This window comes from Notamacropus eugenii, chromosome 5 (assembly GCF_028372415.1).
Source record: "Notamacropus eugenii isolate mMacEug1 chromosome 5, mMacEug1.pri_v2, whole genome shotgun sequence".
In the NCBI taxonomy this organism is placed as follows: Eukaryota; Metazoa; Chordata; class Mammalia; order Diprotodontia; family Macropodidae; genus Notamacropus; species Notamacropus eugenii.
The window spans coordinates 37,680,937-37,703,022 of NC_092876.1; the positions used below are offsets into that span (position 1 = coordinate 37,680,937).

General features: G+C 42.7%; 1 protein-coding gene across 2 annotated transcripts in view; it reads left to right on the forward strand.

Moving 5' to 3' along the window:
* LOC140504064 (tumor necrosis factor receptor superfamily member 14-like) overlaps nt 1-22,086 on the forward strand; it is a 52,408-nt gene that overhangs the window by 14,483 nt on the left and 15,839 nt on the right. For both annotated transcript variants that reach the window (XM_072608595.1, XM_072608594.1), the window contains exons 4-6: nt 7,281-7,387; nt 9,489-9,614; nt 21,758-21,910. In XM_072608595.1, the coding sequence (XP_072464696.1) occupies nt 7,281-7,387; nt 9,489-9,614; nt 21,758-21,910 (386 nt within the window). The remainder of the gene's footprint in view (nt 1-7,280; nt 7,388-9,488; nt 9,615-21,757; nt 21,911-22,086) is intronic.

A 22,086-nucleotide genomic window follows, 5' to 3' on the forward strand; every position in this document is an offset into this window, starting at 1 on the left:
TTTCCTGCCACAGATACTGAAGGAGCTTGTAATTTCCTTCTCCAGCTCATTTTACAGATGAGGAAACTAAGGCAAACAGAATGAAGTGACTTGCCCAGGATCACTCAGCTAGTGAGCTTCTGAGGCTGAATTTGAACTCAGGTCTTCCTGACTCCAGGCCTGGCACTCTAACCACTCCATCATCTCCTGCCCTTATACACATCCTCCCCCCAAGATGAGGATATTTTGAAGTTTCTGATCATCATCAGCTTATTCTTGCTTTGCAAATTTGTTCTGATTGTGTGCACTTTTGTCAGTTACGGCCACGACCTGGGCTGAAAAGCATTGCTTATTTTTTTTTAATGAATTTCTTCATTTTTTAGTTTTCAACATGATTTTGAGTCCCAAATTTCCTCCTCATCCCTCCCCTCACTCCAAACAAAGCCAGCATTGACAGCACTTGTTTTTCTCCCTGTGTATTTGCATCATTTACTTTCACTTTCACAAAAGGCTTGTTCTCTGGAGCTGGGGATCGTCGGGTTTGAACTGAGATCCACAGAAATGGTAAACAGAAGCCGTTTGATGGTAAGAATCCGGGGCTGGCAGAAGGTGGACAGGGACTGCCCTGATTTTCCCCACCCCCACCCCCCCACCCCCACCCCCACCCCAACCAAAGGAGACTCCTGTAGCCCCAACTCCCGAAGTTAGGGAGAAGGATTCAGACGAAGATACGAGACACCAGGGGAGTTTCTCCCCGTTTCCTCCCTAAGTCTCGCTCTAACTCTCTTCCCAGCTCCCTCCTCCTCATCCCCTCACCCAGCTTTTCCCTTCCATTCCCCATTTCCTAATTCCCTAACATCCCATGCCCCCTTCCCTTGTTCCTACCCCCAGTCCCCTCCCACACTCTCCATGCCTTAATACTGGACACAAAAAGGTTCCAAAGTCCAGGTTCCTTCCTCTGGAATACAGTGACAGGGAGGGAGAGAAGATTAGAGGGACAGCGGAGTAAATTGGAAACATTTAAGGAGAGTTAGACACTGTGTGGTAGGGGGAGAACAAGAAGGATCTCTGAAGGTAGCAAGGTCAACCATTTCCTGAAGCTGGTTGGGAAGTCATTTTTCAATCCTGCTGATATTGTGACCACATGTGCAGTTTTGTTGGCAGAGATACGGGAGCAGTTTGCCATTTCCCTTCTCCAGCTTGTTTTGCAGATGAGTAAACTGAGGCAAACACAGCTAGCTAGTTTTTGTTTGTTCATTAGCCATAGCTTTTGTTTGATTGCTTGAGATATGTGGGGATATATATGTATGGGTCACACAGGTAGTAAGTGCCAAGGTTGGTTTTGAACTCAGGTTTTCCTCACTCTAAGCCTGGCGATCTATCCACTGAATCACTTAGCATTTTACAAATGAGGAAACTGAGGCCCAGAAAAACTAAGTAAATTGTTTGATGTCCCTCAGTCAGTAAAAGTAGAAGAGACAGAATGTGGCTGCAAGAGGTGGTTGTCTCTTACAACCCCCTGGACATCTTCTCCTTCTGCATTATTTCTTCCTTCCCCTTTCTCTCCCCCTTTCCTTTTCAGAGGTTGTTCTAAGTTCTGGGTTGTTAGGTACAGAAATAGAGAGAGATACCTGTGGAAGTGAAGATTAACTAAAAACTGGACATCGGTATGGGGACTGGACTTGGGAGTTCATCGGTGCAGGGTGCTCTCCCTCTATCGATGTAGTTTGGCACCTTCTCTATAGTCTAGAACCTTAGAGATCTGCGAAGGGCAGACGAAGTCTGAAGATTGAGATTCAATTCTTGGGACCCACTGCCATGTGTATGTATATATTTGTGGAGAGAGAGAGAGAGAGAGAGAGAGAGAGAGAGAGAGAGAGAGAGAGAGAGAGAGAGAGAAACAGATAGACAGACAGACAGACAGAGGACTATAATGGCAAATGGAAGTGATATAAAAATAAACAAGGTCTGTAACATTTATTCTGTGATTGAACAAATGAACATTAGATATTGGATTAAGCAGATCCCTGGAGCACAAGAACAGCTCCCCCCCACCCCCGTCTTCTTCCTTGGTTCCACAAGCTAGATTTTGGCCTCCTGGTCACTGACCCCTCAACGCTGGTCAGCGCCTATTCCTTGTCTCGCCCTGCTGGGGCCTGAGCCCTGTCCAATTTTGGAGGCCCCTGAGGCACATCAGAAAAGTCTGTATTCTTCTAAGAGAAAGGTCAATGAAAAATTCAGTAATGAAACGAGATATGTGCATCTGTCCTGGAGACAATTGTTTATTTAAAAATATAAACTGAGAAATGTAGGCTTCTCTTTTTCCCCTTTTGTCTTTGTAATGTGTGTTTAGAGGGTACTTCGGAGGTGAACACTTTTTGCTTCTCATAGTGGTACCAAGAAGCTGAGCCCAGGCTCTGCTGACCTCTGGTCTGATGAAGGTGGCACAGTAGGCAGAGCCCTAGGTTCAGGTTCCCCTTCTAGCCCTTATCCTCTGTGTGACAGTGGATCTGTCACTTCATCTCTCTAGCCTCAATGTCCCCATGTGTACAATAGGAGAGATGCACTGGTGATCTCAGAGGTTTCTTGTAATTCTAGAGCTAGGATGCTACCATCCCATAAGGAAAGCCCCCTTTTGGGTCTGCTTCCTTTGGATTGTGTAGGAAGAAGTGCTGACTCGGATTCAGGTCCCAGCTTGTCTGAGCTGCCTCTGCTGGGCTTGGTGCCCTCTGCTTCTCCTCCCTATTGTCCTCTACATGTCAGCGAGATGGAACCAGGGGCTTCTGGACCTTGTTTGACAGCACTGAGGTTCTCACAAATGGATGCAGGGCAACAGGAGGAACAGTAGTGTGGCAGATAGAGGCCCCAGAGGCAAAAGTCTGTCTCTGTTCTTTCTTCTCTGTAGGACCTTGGACCAGTCATCTTACTTCCCCCTTCCCCCAACTTAGAGTGTGAGCCCTTGAGAGCAGGCACCATGTTTGTCTTTCTCTCTGTGCCCAGGCCTCATCCCAATGCCTGGCACACTTTTGTTATTGCTGTTCAGTCATTTTCAGGCATGTCCAAGTCTCTGTGACCCGACTTGGGTTTTTTTTTTGACAAACACTGGAATGGTTTGCCATTTCCTTCTCCAGTTCATGTGACAAATGAGGAAACTGAGGCCACCAGGGTTAAGTTCTTGCCCAGGGTCTCACAGCTAGGAAGTATCTGAGACCATTTTTGAACTTGAGTTTTGACTCCAGGCCCAGCCCTCTGTTTCCTGTGTCACCTAGCTTCCTGCCTGACACACAGTAGGTGCTTTATAAATGCTTGTTCATTTTTCCTTACCTCTCTGAGCATGAGCTTCCTTATTCCCAAAGTAAAGAGGAGGAAGATTAGAAATTGGAGCATGGGGGCAGGTATGGATTTCTTTGGCAATTCCATGAGGTCTTTGTCTCCTTGAAAAACCCTTTTTAAATGCATAAAATAAAAGATGAAAACAAGTATTTATAACTGCCTAGTATGTACCCAGCACAGTGCCTTTAAGCACTTTGTCTCATTTCATCTTCGTTGTTGCCCTTTGGTACTTCCTTTCCCCACCCCTTGGAAGTAAGCACCAGTTATTGGTTTTAGGTGGAGCATGTTTGATCATCAACTAGGCCAAAGGAAGCAATCATTCCTCTCTAGAGACCTCTAGCAGGAATTTCCTCACCCTTGTTCCCTCTCCATGGCCTCTCAGGTTTGTGCGAGACAATCCTACAGCATCCCTTGGAGAGGGCGGAGTCAGAAAGACCCTAACTTGAATCCTGCCTCCCACATTTACTAGGTTACTCTTCCAACCTTGGTTTCCCTACCTGTAAAATGGATGTAATAATAGCACCTCCTTCACAGAGTTGTAAGACTGGTGTGAAAATGGTTTAAATTTCTCTGGAAACCTTTAAAGTGCAGTTCACAAGTAAAGTGTCATCTAATCACCATTTTACCATTTTATCATTTTACCATTTTACCATTTATTTAATCACCATTTTAAAATTACCACACATCTGTACCATACCCCTCTGTCTTATATCCTCCCTTAGCCTTCCCCGGCTGGTGCTTTTTAAAGTTAGAGAATGGTCAGACTCCCTCTCTTAGCGATTAAATCATGGGATCCCAGGTCCAGAGCTGGAAGAGATCTTTGAAGCCCCCAGGTCCAATCTGCTCATTTTACAGATGAAGAAATTGAGACCAAGAAGGGTTAAATGACTTGTGCAGAGTAGCACAGTGAGTAAGTGCCTGAGGCAGGATTCTTACTCAAATCTTCTGGCTCTCAGTCCTGTGCTTTCTCTAGTATATTGTGTTACAAATGAGCTATCAAACTCCTCATTTTATAGATGGGAAACTGAGGCCCCAAGAGGGCCAGTCACTAGCCCAAGGTCATTTAGTCAGTTTGTGACCAGGTCAAGGTCAAGATTAGAGTCCAGTTTTTCTGACACATTGTGTTGAGGTTGAGAGATTCTCAGGACCCCAAAATACCAACATGTTGGATCCTTCCCGAATGAATTTTATCAAAACTTCTTTCAGTCAGAGTAAAACAAAGTTTATTAAGACCTGCCATGTTGGTCAAACTTTTAAGAGATCTCACCATTGGCTAGACTGGAATCTGAGCGCTTTCATGGACATGGGGATGGGTCTTACACATAGAAAGATTGTGGGAGGGATCTAGGGGTGGTCTAGTAGTCTGGGAGGAGGAATCTAGGGAGAATCTTGAAGAGGACTCTACAGAAGATCTTGATGGGACTGGGGTGAGCAGAGGTCAGACTCCAGGAACCAAGAGAATGGGATTAAGGCTTGGAAGCAGCTGAAGGTTACCTGGAGATAACAGACAATGGAGGGCTAGACTTGGTTAAGGATAACAGAGATTTGGGCATGTAGATAATGGAAAATTTATAGAGTCAGGAAAATACCAGCTCAAGTGGGAAGATTCAAAAAGCATTCAAGGAGGTTCCCAGAGCCTATACCCCATCATTACCCCCCTCAAACAAATAGGAACCAATTTTTTTTAAGGTAAGGGGCGAAGGTTTCAGTTTCTGAAACTGCTTCCTGCTAGCAAGGGGTGTAGAGCTGTCCCTGCCTCAATGGGTCCTGTTGAAGGGGTTTTGCCCAGAGCTTTGTGAGAGATGTAGATAGTGGGAGCACTGCTAAGTCCAGGCTCCCCCATCATTCTGAGTCTTGAGAAGACTGGGGGGTAGCTCCACCACTTTTCCAACCTTGGGGACAATCCTTCCTCCAATGTTCTTCCTGGTCACATTGACCTGGTTTCACAGGCATAGGTTCCTGGGGCTCCCTCTGACAGGAGTGCCCAAGAGGGTCATTCCTTGCATCTTTTCCTGGTCAAGGCAACAGCCAAAAATTGAGTGTGTTCTCTGTCACTATCCCTTTCCCTTCATTCTCTTTCCTCTCCTGCAATCAGTTCTCTCTTATTAAGAACTGCAAAGGCCATCTCCAGTCATTGGGCCTGAGGTGTTTGGCATCCCATTGCCAATTTCTGCAGTTTTCTCTTAATACCTGGGGCAGACTGATTAATGAAATACATACTAAGGATTGTTGCCCCTTCTATAGAGTCAGGATCCAAATCCATATACTTCTTAATGGCTTCTACCAGAAGGTCTTGGAGAAGGGCAGGGCTCTCCTTTTCTCCCTGAGTAATTTCCTTGATGTTTTGAAAATGTATTTGCTTTTGAAATGCAGTTCTTAGGTCTCCTACCAAGCAAATTATTATATGGTATCTCCTTCCCCCCTCCTCACTCTTTTGATAATCCCATCCTGGGTCACTAGTGGGAACAGCAGCTGTTTCTGGGAGGTATTTTGTGGGATCATCACTAGCCCAACGATCCTCAAATTTTTGGGCTTCTTCCCACATGCTTCTCTTCTCCTCAGTGGTACAAGAAGTGGAGAAGAGGATATGCAAATCACCCCAAGAAAGCTTGAATTGTAGGGACATGTCCCTAAAACCCTCGATAAACTCCATGAGATCTTCTGAGTATCACCTCAGTTTCTCTTTAACTGGAGTGAGATGCAAAATGGACAATGGAACATGCATTCTAACGGTCTACTAGATGAGACAGGAACTTCCCTGAAGGTGCTGTGGGGATGGGGGTGGTTGTGGAGGGAGATGGGAAGCCCCACCTCTTGTGAAGGAGGGACTGGGGAGTAATAAAAGTGGGGGAACTCGTTGGCAAGGGGAAAGATCAGCTGGCACCTGAGGAGGGGAGATAATAAAAAAGACTGCTGTTGGGGCAGGGCCCGAGGATGGGACCTGAATGGGAATCACCTCAGGGAGAGGTACCATGATTGGAGACACAACAGGGACTGATGTGGGGGCAGAAACTGAGTAGAGGTCATCTCAGGTGAAGGGACCATGGGAGGTGATGCAGGTAGGAGACCTGGAAGATGAATGAGGCAGGAAATATGGGGTTTGGGGTTAGAGAGAAAGGGAAGGGAATCCATGAAGGGGGTGACCACAGAGTGGGTGGCATGGGAAACAGGGGGTACCAGGGAGGACTGGGGGGGCTTGAGTGCTAGACAGTCTCTTAGCTGTCTGACCTAATGGTACCTGAGAGGTCAGTCTTGAAAAGAGCCTCCAAAGTGCTTGGAGGGTGAGAAGGGGATAAGGGAAGGGGGAGGCTTACATACCTTCCAGTAGTGACTGGAGAAGAATTTGAGATTAGCAATTTTCCCAGTTGAGTAACTAAACTATTGAAGTTAGGGGTGCTCAGGACACCAAAATACCAACACACCTTGTCCTGTCTGAATGAATTTGACTCAAGCCTTCTTTCAGCCAAAGTAAAACAATTATTAAAGACCTCATATTGACCAGACTCTTTAGAAATCTCACAGTTGACTCGACTCTTAAGGAATCTGAGAACCTTCATGGAAATGGGATGGGTCTTACATATAGAAAGATTGTGAGAGGGATCTGGGGGTAGTCTAGTAGTCTTGGAGGAGGGGTCTAGGGAAGGTCTTGAGGACCAGTCTAAGGAGTATGGTGATGACTAGATCATGAAGTGACTAGAGGTCAGACTCCTGAAACCAAGAAAATGGAATTAAGGGTGGGAAGTAGGTCTAAGCAATCAGGAGATAACAGACAATGGAGGGCCAGGCTAGGTTAAGGATAACAGAGATTGGGGCATAGGGATAATGCAAAGTTTATGGCCTCAGGCAAACACCAGATCAAATGATAAGATATAAGTGGAGTTCAAGGGGGCTCCCAGAACCTATACGCCACCACTTGGACCACACTCTCTCCCTCATTCTCATTACCTCCTCCTCTACTTTTCCAAGAGGTTCAGCATGTTTCTCATGGCTCAGTTCATCCCCTTCAAGGAGGCACTAAAGTGTATGGAAGGAGAGTATGAGGTGGATGGGCAATGCTGCCCTACCTGCCAACCAGGTAAGTCAGAGTTTCTTTCTCCAGAACAGATCACTCTCTTACTCTGATGAATGCCTGCCTTTTCCAGGCTCTCTCATTCTTTAAATATCCATTTGAATTCTAGAAACAGAGAATCTCAGAGGCTAGAGAGATCATGGTGGGGCATCTAGCCCAATGTCTTTCCCCACATAGAAATCACTTTTGAACACTCACTACCTTATAATGCAGCTTTTCTTCTTGTTAGACAGGACAAGTTTATTCAGCCAGCAGGATTTTATGCATGCAGAATCTAGAGTTAAGTTGTCGCCTAGTGCTTTATGGGGTTTAATGCAGGACTTTCTGGACTGGAAGGAGGACAACTGGGTGGTCATTGAAGTAAGAGACGGAAAAAGTCCCCCAGGGCACATCTCTGATTTCCTCTGCCTTCTCCATGACGTTCAGAGCCAAGTGGCACATATAATGCTTATTGAGCAAATGCTGATGCTGGAGAGACTCGTCAACTTTGTCCTGATTCCTGACTCCATGCATCTCATCATAATTCCCTAGTCTTGGTTCTTGGACCCCACATGCCACTCCCTCATCTGTGCATTTATTGGCATTGAGGGGCCCCTTATGTTTGGAATACCCTCCTTACTTCAGCCCTGTGGAACCCCAGCATGTCTTCAAGAGACAGCTCAGACAAAAATGAGCATTTATTTATTTTTCACATTAATTCAAAACACTTTTGAGTTCCAAATTCTCTCCCTCCCTCATTTACTCCACCACCCATTGAGAAGGGACACAATATGATAACAATTATATGTTTAAAGTTACACAAAAGACATTTCTGTAATAGTCATGTTGCAAAAAAGCAAGAAAAGGAAAATGAAAAATGTATCCTTTATTTTGTGCAAAAAATTCATCTTATTTTCTCTTTCTCTGTCTCTTCAACCTTCCCCCTCTTTCTGTCTCTCCTTGTCTCTGTCTACTCTCCTCTCCTCCACCCTCAATCACTCTATGTATTTATTATGAATTTGTATTTATTTATCTTTTAGCATTTTACATTTTCTTGCTGGAATGTAATGTTCTCAAGGGTAGTCACTCTTTCTGGTTTTCTGTCTTTTTGTCCCCAAGCCAAGCTGGTGCCTTGCAGATTTGTTGTAGTTCTGGTCTGCCTCATCACAATCCCATCTGGAGTTTTCATGGCAAAGATACTGGAGGGATTTGCCACTTTCTTCTCCAGATCAATTTAACAGATGAAGAAATTGAGGCAAACAGGATTCAGTGACTTACCCAGGGTCACCCAGCTAATAAATGTCTGAGGCCAGAGTTGAACTCAAGTCCTCCTGATTTCAGGCCTGGTGCTCTATCCTCTGTACCACCTACCTGCTCAGATTAAGCCTTGGTGATAAAGTGCTTAATAAGTTTCTGTTTTATTTCATTGTCAGTTAAGTCCTTAGGGATGGTATTCTGGATTTACTCTAAAGCAAACAAACTTTGATTTTGTCTCTTGTACCTCGGCCTTCACTCACCATCAATCCACCCTCTCCAACCTTGTGTTTTCCCTGTTCCCCCATGGCAGTGACCATGGAAGCCAGTCTGAATGGGGCCTCAAATTCCAGACCTGCCTTGGCCTAAATTTACTTCACATCAGAGTGGAATGGGGTCTTACAGACCAGCTTGAGTCCTGGAGTTCCCCCTCACTACCTGTGTGACCTTGGACCAGTCACTTAGTTCTCACGTCTATAAAACAAGGGCATAGGTGATTTCTTCTGTTTTCTGAAGTTGTCCTCCTAGCTCTGAATTCTATGTTGTGAAGTCCTGCCTATCTCTGGCATTCCATGTGCTAGAGTTCTTTTTAATACTGACAATCTAAGTGCTCGTTCTGAATTCCCTTTCAGTTTTGACAGGCTGGGTTCTAAGGCTCTGAGGGTGGGGGTTTGGATGTGTTCCATCCTAATTTTCATAGTAAACCACAGTAAGTTTCATGGTGACCTTGGTAGCTCCCCGAGTCTGGTCTAGGGTGCCATATGGTGGTATCAGGGTGTTCCTGGGGGGGGGGGGGGGTGGAGCTGGAGGGGAGTGGCATCTGCAGGGAAGGTCCTGTGCCTTGATCTTGATGTTGACTCTTATGTACCATTAGGTTTCAGAGTTCATGAGACATGCAGCATAATGACAGGTACCATGTGTGTGCCTTGTGATCCTGGGACCTACACAGCACACCATAGTGGCCTGAAGGAGTGTCTCCAGTGTAAAGTCTGTGACCCTGGTAAGAAACTCTTCAGAGACCTTGGGGTCAGCTAGGATTCTGCTTCTCACCCACAATCTTCCCTCTCCTGGGTTGTGACCTAAGTCCTCAATTTCCCTGGGATTGGGGAGCTGGGGTCAGAGAAAGTCATCAGTCTTGAACCTGCTCAGACAAGTTAGGCAAGGAGTGAAATCAGCAACCCAGAAAGCAGGAGCTGGATCAGGTTAGAAGGAGAGGCAGTGAGAGTATGGTGCTGGCAGGTGTTCCATTCCAGGCTTTTCCTTGTGTGACCTTGGAAAAGTCATGTGCATTCTTTGGTTCTTAGTTTGTCTAAGTATAACATAAGGGGCTTGGCCTAGTTCCTAGAATTCTAGGGCACCATATTGTCCAGCCTAATGCCATGGGCTGCCAGGTCGCTTACCTTGACCAGGTCTTCGATGATCAGCCAGATGAACATACGAGAGAAGTGACCGCCAGAGTGAAGCAGAGGTGTAGGCTTTATTCAGGATAAAAACTCTCCCAAAGGGAGCCCCCCCATCTCAAGCTTTCCTGTCCCCACTTAAGCTCTCCAAGCTGCATGGTTTGCTGGTGGACAGTGCATGCTCCCAGCCCATCAGCCAATTGACAAAGGCATGCTCAGACCACTGACCAATCTCAAGGGTGGGATGCTCTTCCCAGCGTGTTCCCACCGAGAAGAGGTGCAAAACAAGATAAACTCGTCTCACTCCCTCAATTCCCAGTTGTTACCTGGGGGGCCTCATGAGAGCTCGGCGGTTTCCAGAGACCCTCACCTTTACCTGACCCGAGACTGTTCCCGTGAGACTGAGCCTGTGCCTCCACACAGTATTTCCCACCTAGGAAACACAGGATAATTCATTCACGTTCTCTTGCACAACTACAGAACATAGATATCTGAGCTAGAAGGGATCTCAGGAAAAAGAACTTAAAATGCCAAGGATACAGAAGGGGGCTACTAGAGCTCGTCCTCAGGAATTTTAGAAAGAGGCTGAGTTAGTCCCTAGAGTCCAGCTCAATAAATGTGCCTGTCTACACATTCCTGAATCCTAGCCATTACAATAGGAGGGATGTCTCATGAACTGGTGTTTCCTCCTGACTGCCCAAAACCTCTCCTTATAACTCCTAGCTAGGCTTATCCTCCCCAGCCATGCTCCAGCATTTCCAATTATCTCACCACCTTTCTTCTCCTTTCTGATGATTCCAATGCCTTTGGTTGCCTGGCAAGGAGGAATTATGCTAAGCAGTTAATTCACACTAGATTGTAGATGACTGCTGATGTTGCCCTTTTCTAGGATATTTAAAAAGTAGATTCTTATTAAAAGGCATGAATTTCTAAAGAGGAATTTCATCCAGAGGCATAGGAGGATGATTTTCAAGAACAAAGGCCATGCCCACCCCATGGTCCTACCCCACTTTACCCCTGAAATCCAGGTGGGTCAGGCCTACATCAAGCTGTAGAAGGGTGTGTTTGTGTCCCTGCTGGTGGGAGGATGAGAGAGAGGGGAGGCAGGTGAATCCTGGGTGGGGTAACTAGCCTTGCTGCCAAACTCATCTACTTTGACTTTAGTATTCTGGAACTTAGATTCTCTATTTGAATAGACTGTTTTGAATAACTGGGAAATCTTCTCAAGCATGTCAATTCTAATCTCTTGAGAGGGTAAAGTACTGGAGACTCTCCATGTCCTTCCTGATTCCCTCATTTCCCCTTTTCTTCTCCCCCTGAGGACTGAATACCTACTCCTCTGATGATCTCTCTCTTCCCTACTCCCTCTGGAAGGGATCACAATATGACAAATTCAAAGTTGGAAAGGACCATACAGGTCATCTCATCTAGGACCCTCATTTTACTGTAGAAACTGACCACATAGCAGCTGTGATCTGTCCAAAGGCACAGGGCAAGAAAGAGCAGAGTCTGAATTTGAACTCAGGCCTGAAGACTGCAAGTTAAGAACTTGGTCACAGCTCTTCATCCTTTCCTTCTCCAGTCTCACACATATCCCTTTTTAGAGTTTGAAAAGGTTTTCTCGATTTACAATTCTGGAAGCCAAGGTGGTGGAGTGATCAGTAATTGCTATCTCCCTCTCCTTGTTGACCTTGTTGAGCCCAGAGAATATCTCCTCGGGAAAATCCCTGGAACAGTGGGAACAGCCAAAAGGGTAAACAGACTCTTAGCATGTGAAGCTAGGAAGATCGCTAAGGAGAGTTCCTCTTGCTGTGACTGAAGGGGACCAGTGCAGGATCAGAGCTTTCTCAGACAGCCCAACCTCAACAAACCAGAAGAAGATCCTGAGCCCTTGGAGATGAAACCAGCAACTGCCAACACCAGCACCCAGGTGTTCCTCAGCAACCCAGGGGAATCAGGAAGACACTAGTGTGGACAGGATCACCAACCACTGAGCTTGCCTATGCTCTAGCTCAACAGAGAAGACCTCCAGTGACCAGACCACCCTTCCCCCACACTTAACAAGCTAGCTCCAGGATAACTGTGGGAAACCCCAAAAGACCTCACCTGGTCTCTCATTTCCAACACCAGCCAGCTCAGCACCAGGTAAGCTGCAGCATTTTAGCTTCTAACTGAAAGAACCAGAGGTCATAACACACAAAACCTCAAGTTTTAGGCACAAGAACTGTGGGACAGAGCCCCTTGTGCCCCCGATGCAGAGATCTACTCTAAAAGCCAGGAAAAGGGTGATTATCATAAATAAGAAGCAAAGCAGAAAAGAAAAGACCATAGAATCTTTCTATGGGGAAAAGTATGAAAACACAAACACCAAAGAGGTCAGCACTGAGACTGTACTCCCATCTGAAACTTCAGAAGGGAATATGAACTGGTCTGAAGCACAAAGAGCCTTGTTGGAAGAGCTGAGGAAGGATTATAAAAGCCAACTTAGAGAAATAGAAGAAAAACTGACCAATAACTTTAAAAATATGAAAAAAGAAGTCACAGAAGAATTTAAAAGGACAATTGGACAGATGGAAAAGGAAGCACAAAACCTAACTGGAGAAAATAACTCCTTAAAAGGAAATATTGGACAGATTGAAAAGGAGATGCAAAAGTTAACTGAAGAAAAGAATCTGATAAAAATAGAATCAGGCAAGTAGAAGCTCATGAATATATAAGACATCAAGAATTAGTCAAACAGAATCTAAAGATTGAAGATGGAAGAAAATGTAAAATATCTATTTGGAAAAACAACTGATCTAGAATATAGATCCAGGAGAGAAAATCTAAGTATGATTGGTCTACCAGAAACCATGATGAAAAAAAGAACCTGGACAATATCATCAAAGAAATCATCAAGGAAAATTGTTGAGAAGTCTAAGATTCAGAGGGAAAAGAATCATTGAAAGAATCCACTGTTCACCTCCTGAAAGGGATGCCAAACTAAAAACACTAAAGAATTTCACTGCCAAATTCCAGAACTATCAACTAAAGGAAAAAATACTGTAGGCACACAGAAGGAAACAATTCAAATATCAAAGTTACAGTCAGGATCACACAAAACCTTGGGACTTCTACATTAAAATTTCAAAGGAATTGAAATATGATGTTCTGTAAGGCAAAGGAGCTGGGACTACAACCAAGGTTTAATTACCCAGCAAAGCTGAACATAATATTTTATACAAGGAGATAGACTTTCAATGAAATAAGGCATTTCCAGACCTTTCTGATCAAAAGGCCAGAGCTCAATAGAACATTTGATCTTCAAATGCAGGTATCAAGAGAAGCATAAAAAGGTAAACAGGAGGAGAAAATTGTTTCTCAATATGTGCAAATTGTTTACATCCCTATCAGGGAAGATGATGCTTGCTAATCTTGGGAATTATATATTTATAATGAAATATTAGAAGGATATACATAGATAGAGGAGTGGGTATAAATTTTATGATGTGAGGAGAACAATTGTGATTAAAGGGTGCAGAGGGATTGTAATGCAAGATACGAAAAGGAAGAGGCAGAAAAAAATAATTTCCATCCCAGGAAGAGGAGCAAAAATATATTACTGTAGAGAGAAAGAGGGAAGGGAGATGGGTATTGTTTGAGAGGTACTCTCCTCTAATTGGATTCAAGGAGGGTGCAACAAATTCAGGTAAGTATAAAAATCCAACTAACTCTATAGGCAGTAAGAGGGGACAGGGGAAAGAAAAGAGAAGGGAGGCTAAAAGAAAGGAAAGTAGTAAGGAAAAGGGAAATAAAAGGGAGGGGAACTGAAAGAAGGGAGGGAAGACTGAGGGAGGTAGTGGACAAAAATTAAAACACTATTGTGGAGGGGAAGGGAGAAGGAAGAACTAAAAGCATAAACAAGGGGAAAGGGGATGGAGGGAAAGACACAGACAGTAATCATAACTGTGAATGTGAATGGGATGAACTCTCTCATAAGATGGAGATGGAAAGCAGAATGCATTAAAACCATAATCCATCAATATGTTGTTTACAAGAAACACATTTGAAACAGGGGTATATACACAGGGTGAAGGTAAAAGTTTGGAGCAGAATATTTTGTGCTTCAGCTGACGGGAAGAAAGCAGAGGTAGCAATCCTAATCTCAGACAAAGTAAAAGCAGAAATAGATCTAATCAAAAGAGATAAGGAAGGAAACTATATCCTGCTAAAATGCACCACAGACAACAAAGCAATTTCGTTACTAAATATATACCCTCCAAGTGGTATAGCATCCAAATTCTTAGAGGAAAAGTTAAGGAAGTTATAGAAAGAAATAGACAGCAAAACTATACTAGTGGGAGACCTCAACCTCCCACTCTCTAAACTTGATGAGTCTAACCTCAAAATAAGAAAGATGTTAAAGAGTGAATGAAACTCTGGATAAGGTAGATATGACAGATCTCTGGAGAAAAGTGAATGGGGATAGAAAGGAATATAACTTTTTCTCAGTGGTACATGGCATATATACAAAAACTGACCATGCTCTTGGGCAAAAAAACCTCACAATCCAGTGCAGAAAGGCAGGATAGTAAATGAGTCCTTCTTAGATCATAATGCAATAAAAATTACATGTAATCAAAGGCCATGGAAATATACACCAAAAACCATTTGGAAACTAAACAATCTAATCCTAAAAAATGAGTGGGTTTAACAATTATAGAAACAATCAACAACTTCATTCAAGAGAATGACAATAATTAGACAACCAACCAAATTTTATATCTTTGAATGCCTACATAAATAAAATAGAGAAAGAGGAGATCAATGAATTAGGCATGCAGTTGAAAAAGCTCAAAAAAGAACAAATTGAAAATTCCCTAAGTAAATAGCAAATTAGAAATATTGAAAAACAAAAGAGAAATTAATAAAATTGAAATAAAAAAAACTATTGAACTAATAAGTAAAATTCAGAGTTGGTTTTATGAAAAAAACCAATAAAATTGATAAACCTTTGGTTAATTTGTTTAAAAAAAAAGAAAGAAGAAAACCAAATTATCAATATCAAAAATTAAGAAATTAAAATAAAAATTAAAAATTATTTTGCCCAACTGTATGCCCATAAATTCAGCAATCTAAATGAGATGGATGATTATTTTAAAAAATATAAATTGCCCAGATTAACAGAAGAGGAAGTTGAATACTTAAATAACCCCATCTCAGAAAAGGAAATTGAACAAGCCATCAATGAACTCCCTAGGAAAAAATCTCCAGGGCCAGATGGCTTTACAAGTGAATTTTATCAAATATTTAAAGAACAGTTAATTCCAATACTATATAGATTGTTTGGGAAAATTGGGGAAGAAATCCTACCAATTTCTTTTTATGATACAAATATGGTTTTGATACCTAAACCAGGAAGAGTCAAAACAGAGAAAAAAATTATAGACCAATTTTTCTAATAAATGTAGATGCACAAATGTTAAATAAGATTTAACAAAAAGAATACAGAACTTATCATGAGAATAATATATTATGATCAGGTAGGATTTATACCAAGAATGCAGGGCTGGTTCAATATTAGAAAAACCATCAGCATTATCGATCATATCAACAACACAACTAACAGAAACCAAATAATTATCTCAGTAGATGCAGAAAAAGCTTTTGACAAAATACAATTCCCATTCCTATTGAAAACACTGGAAAGCACAGGAATAAATGGAACTTTTCATAAGTTTATGAGCAGTATCTACCTAACACTATCAGTAAGCATTACGTGCAATAGGGACAAACTAGATGCATTTCCAAGAAGATCAGGGGTGAAACAAGAATGTCCACTATCATCACTATTATTCAATATGATATTAGAAATTCTAGCTGTAGCAATAAATGAAGAAAAAGAAATTGAAGGAATTAGAAAAGGCAAAGAAGAAACTAAGTTATTACTCTTTGCAGCTGATGTGATGATATACTTAGAGATTACCAGAGAATCGAGTAAAAAACTCCTTGAAAAAATAAACAACTTTGGCAAAGCTGCAAGTTACAAAACAAACTCACATACATGATCTGCCTTTCTATATATTACTAACAAAGCCCAGCAGCAAGAGATAGAAAGAGAAATTCCATTTAAAGCTACAGTAGACACTATAAAATATCTGGGAGTCTACCTGCCAAAACAAACCCAGGGACTATATGAACACAATTACAAAGCACTTTGCATATAAATAAAGTCAGATCTAAGTAAGTGGAAAAGCATCAGCTGCTCATGAGTAGGCCAAGCTAATGTAATAAAAATGACAATTCTACCTAAATTATTTTACTTATTCAGTGCTATACCAATCAACCTACCAGATAATTATTTTTTAGAGTTAGAAAAAATATCAAAATTCATGTAGAAAAACATAAGTTCCAGAAAATCAGGGGAACTAATGAGAAGAAATAATGGAGATGGTGGCCTAACTCTACCAGGTCTCAAATTGTATTATAAAGCAGCAATCATCAAAACCACTTGATACTGGTGAAGAAACAGAGATGTAGACCAGTGGAATAGGTTAGGTACTCAAGACAGAGTAGTTAATGAATCTAGCAATCTACTGTTTAGTAAACTGAAGTACCCCAGCTTCTGGGATAAGAACTGACTGTCTGACAAAAATTGCTGGGGAAACTGGATAAACAATGTGGGGCAAACTGGAGATAGACCAATGCCTGACACCGTACACAAGAATAAAGTTGAAATGGATAAATGATCTAGGTACAAAGATTGATACTATATACAAATTAGGGGTGCAAGGAATAGTGTATTTGTCAGATTTATGGAGAATGGAGAAATTTATGATCAAACAAGAGACAGAGAACATTATGAAGTGCAACATGGATAATTTGTATTACATTAAATTGAAATGTTTTTGCACAACCAAACCCAATGCCACCAAGATTAGGAGAGAAGCTGAAAATTGGGAAAGAATTTTTACAACTAGTGTCTCTGATAAAGGTGAGTCAAATGTACAATACAAGGTCAGAGGATATGAACAGGGAATTTTCAGGGGAAGAAATTCAGGCTATCTATAATCATATGAAAAAAAATTCTCTGAATCACTATTGATTAGATGCAAATCAAGCTCTGAGGTACCACATCACACCTATCAGATTGGCTAATGTGACAAAGCAGGAAGATGAGAAATGTTGGAGAAAATGTGGGAGAGTTGGAACACTAATTCATTGTTGGTGGAACTGTGAGCTGATCCAACCATTCTGGAGAGCAATTTGGAACTGTGCCCAAAGGACTACAAAAATGTGCATACCCTTTGACCTAGCAATATTGCTTGTGTGACTGTTTCCCAAAGAGGTCATAGAAATGGAAAGAATCTCACATGTACAAAAATGTTTATAGCAGCTCTCTTTGTGGTGGCCAAAAACTGGAAATCAAGAGAATGCCCATCCACTGGGCAATTACTGAACAAGTTGTGGTATATGAATGTAATGGAATACTATTGTGCTATGAGAAACAATGAACATGAAGACTTCAGAGAAACCTGGGAAGACTTCTATGAAATGATGCTGAATGAAAGGAGCAGAACCAGGAGAACTTTGTACATACCAACAACCGCAGTTTTTGACAAATTTTTCTAGTAGACTTCATGGAAATACATGGACTTAAAAAATTTTCAATGGACTCTTGAGGGCAAAATGTCTTCCACATCCAGTGAAGGAACTATGGAATTGGATCACAGATAGAAACAGATCATTTTCTTTTGTATTATGTATTGTTTTATGGTTTCTCCCATTCATTTTAATTCTTCTATGCAACATGCATTTAATAGGAATGTACATGTATATTTTAAATAAGATTGTACGCTGTCTCAGGGAGGGAGTGGGGAAGGAGTGGGGAATGAGGAGGAGGGAGTGGAAAAAAATCTAAGATATATACAAGTGATTGTCAAACACTGAAAACAAACAAAATAATTCAATTTTAAAAAAGAAACTTCCTTGGAAATCTGTGGTAGGAGAACTCTAAAAATATTGATCTTGGTTTTTTAGATCCACTTAAAAATAAAGCACTGTGTGCCTTGGTGATAATATTGTTAAAGTATTCAAAATAAAACTATTGCCTAGAATCTTTGGAAAAAAAAAACGAAAAGGTTTTCTCCCCCATTACTGATACCAGGTGATACACCAGAATAGTCCTAGATAAGAAGTCAGAGACCTGGGTTTAAATCCCAGCTGTGCCATGTACTATCTATATGATGTTGGGTAAGCCAGTCAAGAAATATTCATTAAGCACCTACTATGTGTTAAGCACTGGGCTAAGTGCTGGGGATACCAAGAAAGGTTCATAAGAAGCTCAGGATCTAATGGGGGATACACCACGACCCACCTCTGTACAGACATGATGGAGGCAGGTCAAAGTGGAAACAATCTCAGAGGGAGGCACCAGAATTAAGGGGAATCAGGAAAAGGTAACTAACTGTTTTGGGCCTGCATTTGCTTACCTTTACAGTGAGAAGGTTAGATGCAAAGACAAATCAGTTTTCTTCTGGTTCTAAATCTATTTTCTATCCATTTGGCTAGGAGACTTAGGCTCTGGGAGCCAAGTGGTCCAATGCATAGGGTATTGGATCTGGAGTCAGGAAAACCTTAGTTCAAGTGTGACCTCAGATACTCCTGACGTTGTGACCTTGTGCATTACTTACCCTCAGTCTGCCTCAGTTACCTTCACTGTAAAATGGGGACGATAACAGTATCTACCTCTCAGGGTTGTTATAGAGAAAAGATGAGATAATATTTGTAACACACTTATCACAGTGCCTGGCACATGGTGGGGAGGCACGAAATCAATGCTTCTTCATTTCCCCCTCCCCCTTTTCTTCTTGCCATCTCTCACTGACTCTGCATGACTTTAAGAAAGTCCTTTTCCCAATCTGGTTCTCAGTGGTTGTATCTGTACAATGGGTGCAGGTAACAACCCTTGGCCCCTGGAGGTATTGTTAGACTGGCCTGAGACTCTGATGAACCCAGAGCTAAGGCATAACTTGTTGCTTTGGCATAGCCAAGTAAACTCATAGTCTGTGAGCATCCAACTCAGAAATTTGAGTCTGTAGAGGTGGAGTGAGCCTCCCACTCACTAAAGGGTAAATGACTGGCCCCAATTTCCTCAGCTTAGACATTCCTGTAGCTAATCACAGCAGGTCCTCCCTTCTACAGCCCTGTAATACAATTTATTTCACTTCCATTCTTCCTGAAAAGGTCCTCCTGATCCACTTGTGTTACCTCTCAGCTTCTGTAAGTCCTTAAGTAAGTTCAGACTTTGGAGAGGAAATCAGACTCCCCCTAGGTCCTTAGCTAGTTAGGGTGTGGACTGGGGCTGGTGGTGATGTCCAGGACTGTCTTTAGTCTCAGCTTCATCTCCCAGGAAACCACCTGTCTCTGTCAGGTTTCCCCTCTTGCCTAAGACGGGTCATAAGGGAATAGGAGGGGCAACGTGACCCTTAATGGCCCTTATCAGGACAGTGGAGGTGCCAGGAATACTTTCTGCTGTGCTCTCTCCCATCTGTCACTTCTGCTTCTGCTGGCTTTGTTACCAGGGATAACAGATTCCCCAAACCTTCAGGGTGGTCCTGGGGAACCAGTCACTGTTCCCATTTCTAGGTTCAGAACTCAGCAGTATACAGCTCAGAGACAGACCTGGATGGGGAGTGTCTTTGCCAAGCCCAGCTCTCCACCCCATACCTTTCCTACACTTAGTCCCCAGCTCATGCACTCAGTCAGGGATATCCTTCACTCTACTTCCCCAAGAAATTCAGATACATAGAATCATGAGATTTATAAACTGAGAGGGCATTTGGAGCTTATCTTACCTCAGTCTTTTTCTGCTGCTGTGATTGTGGGCAATTTACTTACCTGGGCTCCAGTGTCCTCATCTATAAAAGGAAGTGGTTGGTACCCAAAGCTTTTTCTGCTTCTACATCCTAATTCCTAGGTCAACTGCTTCCTTCTACAGAGGAAATGAAGGCCAAGTCAATCAGTCAACAAGCATTTATTAAGAATCTATTGTATGCCAGGCACTAGACTAAGTGCTGAGAAGGAAGGGAGGAAGGAAGGAAGGAAGAAAGGAAAGAAGGATGGAAGTAAGGGAGAGGAAGAGGAGAAAAGGAAGGAAAGAAGAAAGAGATAGAGGGAGGAAACAATAATTTATTAAGGGCCTATTATGTGCCAGGCACTGTGCTAAGTGCCAGGGATATGCAGAAAGGAAAAAGACATTATATCTTCATTAAGGAAAGGTGGCATATGTATAAATAGTCAGAGGGTGAGATTTTACCTTGGGGCTCACTGACTGGAAGTGTTTGTTTGGCAGATGCATCTCTGGGAAGCTGCTACAGAGCCCCTGGCTTTGAAAATCCAGATGTTGTTGCTTCCCCCTCTGGTAACTATGGCCAGGTAGTTGCATCTGTCTGTTGATTTGTCATGTATGTATTATTACTGTCAGAGAGTTTGGAAGCCCTGTCTGGTCTGTATTTTCTCTGGAGCAGAAGTGAGGCTGGTGACCTGCACAGCCCTCCCTCTCTCAGAACAAAGTCAAGTGCAAGTCATGTCATCATTTCTCTGAAGTCATTGTCTTTTTCAGCAATGGACGAACACAATTTTCTCTGAAGTTCAGTGACTTTTTGCTCTGAACTAAGTGAATGATACATGTGCTTGATTAAAGTGATTGTTGACCCCTCAAAAGCTGCTTTCCTTTTAGAAAAGCAGATCGAAGAACCTGTGATAGAAGGTCCCACATGTATGTCAGGTCCTTACTGTTAGAACATATGAGACTGTGCAGATAGAATGTTATCTCCTTGACGGGCAGGAACCATTCTGTCTTTGAAGCCCATTCTAAGCTTTGTGATTTCTTCCTTTTCTTTTTAGAGAGTGATGGTGTGGTGCTAGGCCTATGATTTTACTTAGAATATTCCTTATTCAAGGAATGTGGGTTTCTTGTCTCCATCTCATAGTCATACAGAGGCCAAAAGTGACCTGTCCAGCATCCCTCAGCCACACCAGGTCTGGGGCAGCATCTAAGTTCACAGATGGATGGGCTACCTCAGGTGTTCCCTTCTTGGACCTTTCCCCACAGAGGCTAGGGGACCACTGGTTGGGAATGGCAAAGAAGGGATTCTTGTTTGGGCCTCTGGGATTTTGCTGTTGCCCTCCAGGATCTTCTAACCTAGGTGGGAATAAAGGACACAGTCAGCACTCATGGTCCTGTGGAATGGGCTGTCATCAGAGAGCATGGATTTCCCCTCCCAAGTCATCCTGGACTCTTTACTCTCTCTTACCCTCCATATCCAATCTAGGGACAAGGCTTCTCAAATTCACCATTTACATAATCTCACTAATATGACCCTTCTCTCTTCTGACTGTGCTATAGACTCTCTTCACCTCGCACTTGGGTTATTTCAATAGATGCTCCATCCTCACCTCCATCTCTTGGCTTCTCTGGCTTCCTTCAAATTCCAGCTAAAATCCCCTCTTCTCTAGGAGGCCTTCCCTCTTAGGTCTTGTGTCTTTCCTTCCTTGATTATCCCCAGTTTATCCTGTATGGGTCTAGTTTGTACATACATGTTGGCATGCTGTCATTCCCATGAGACTGTGAGATCCTTGAAAGCAGAGATTGTCTTTTGCCTTTATTTGTAACATATGCCTGGAGCATTTTAGGTCCTGAAAAAATGTTGATTGACTGACTGACCTAATGTCTCCTCTTGCTCTTTTTTCTTTCCTTCAGAACTTGGCTTGGTGACCAGAAGGAAATGTTCACCTACATCCAATACTGTGTGTGGTTGTTCCCCAGGACATTTTTGCGTCATCATGAAAGATGTCTGTGAGATGTGTATGCCTCACCGAGTCTGCACTACTGGCCAATATGTGAGTTCTAGAGGTGAGCCTGCCCCATCTCCATCCACTTGGGACCCATAACTATTATTTCTTCAGGCTACTGCCCTGGAAACTTGATAAGTGCCCAGCCCTTCCTCAGCTCTGGCTGCCTACCTGGAGGCGGTTGTGGTACCTTGGGAAGATACTTGGGTCTGGTCTGAGTTCCTGGGTCCCAAATTC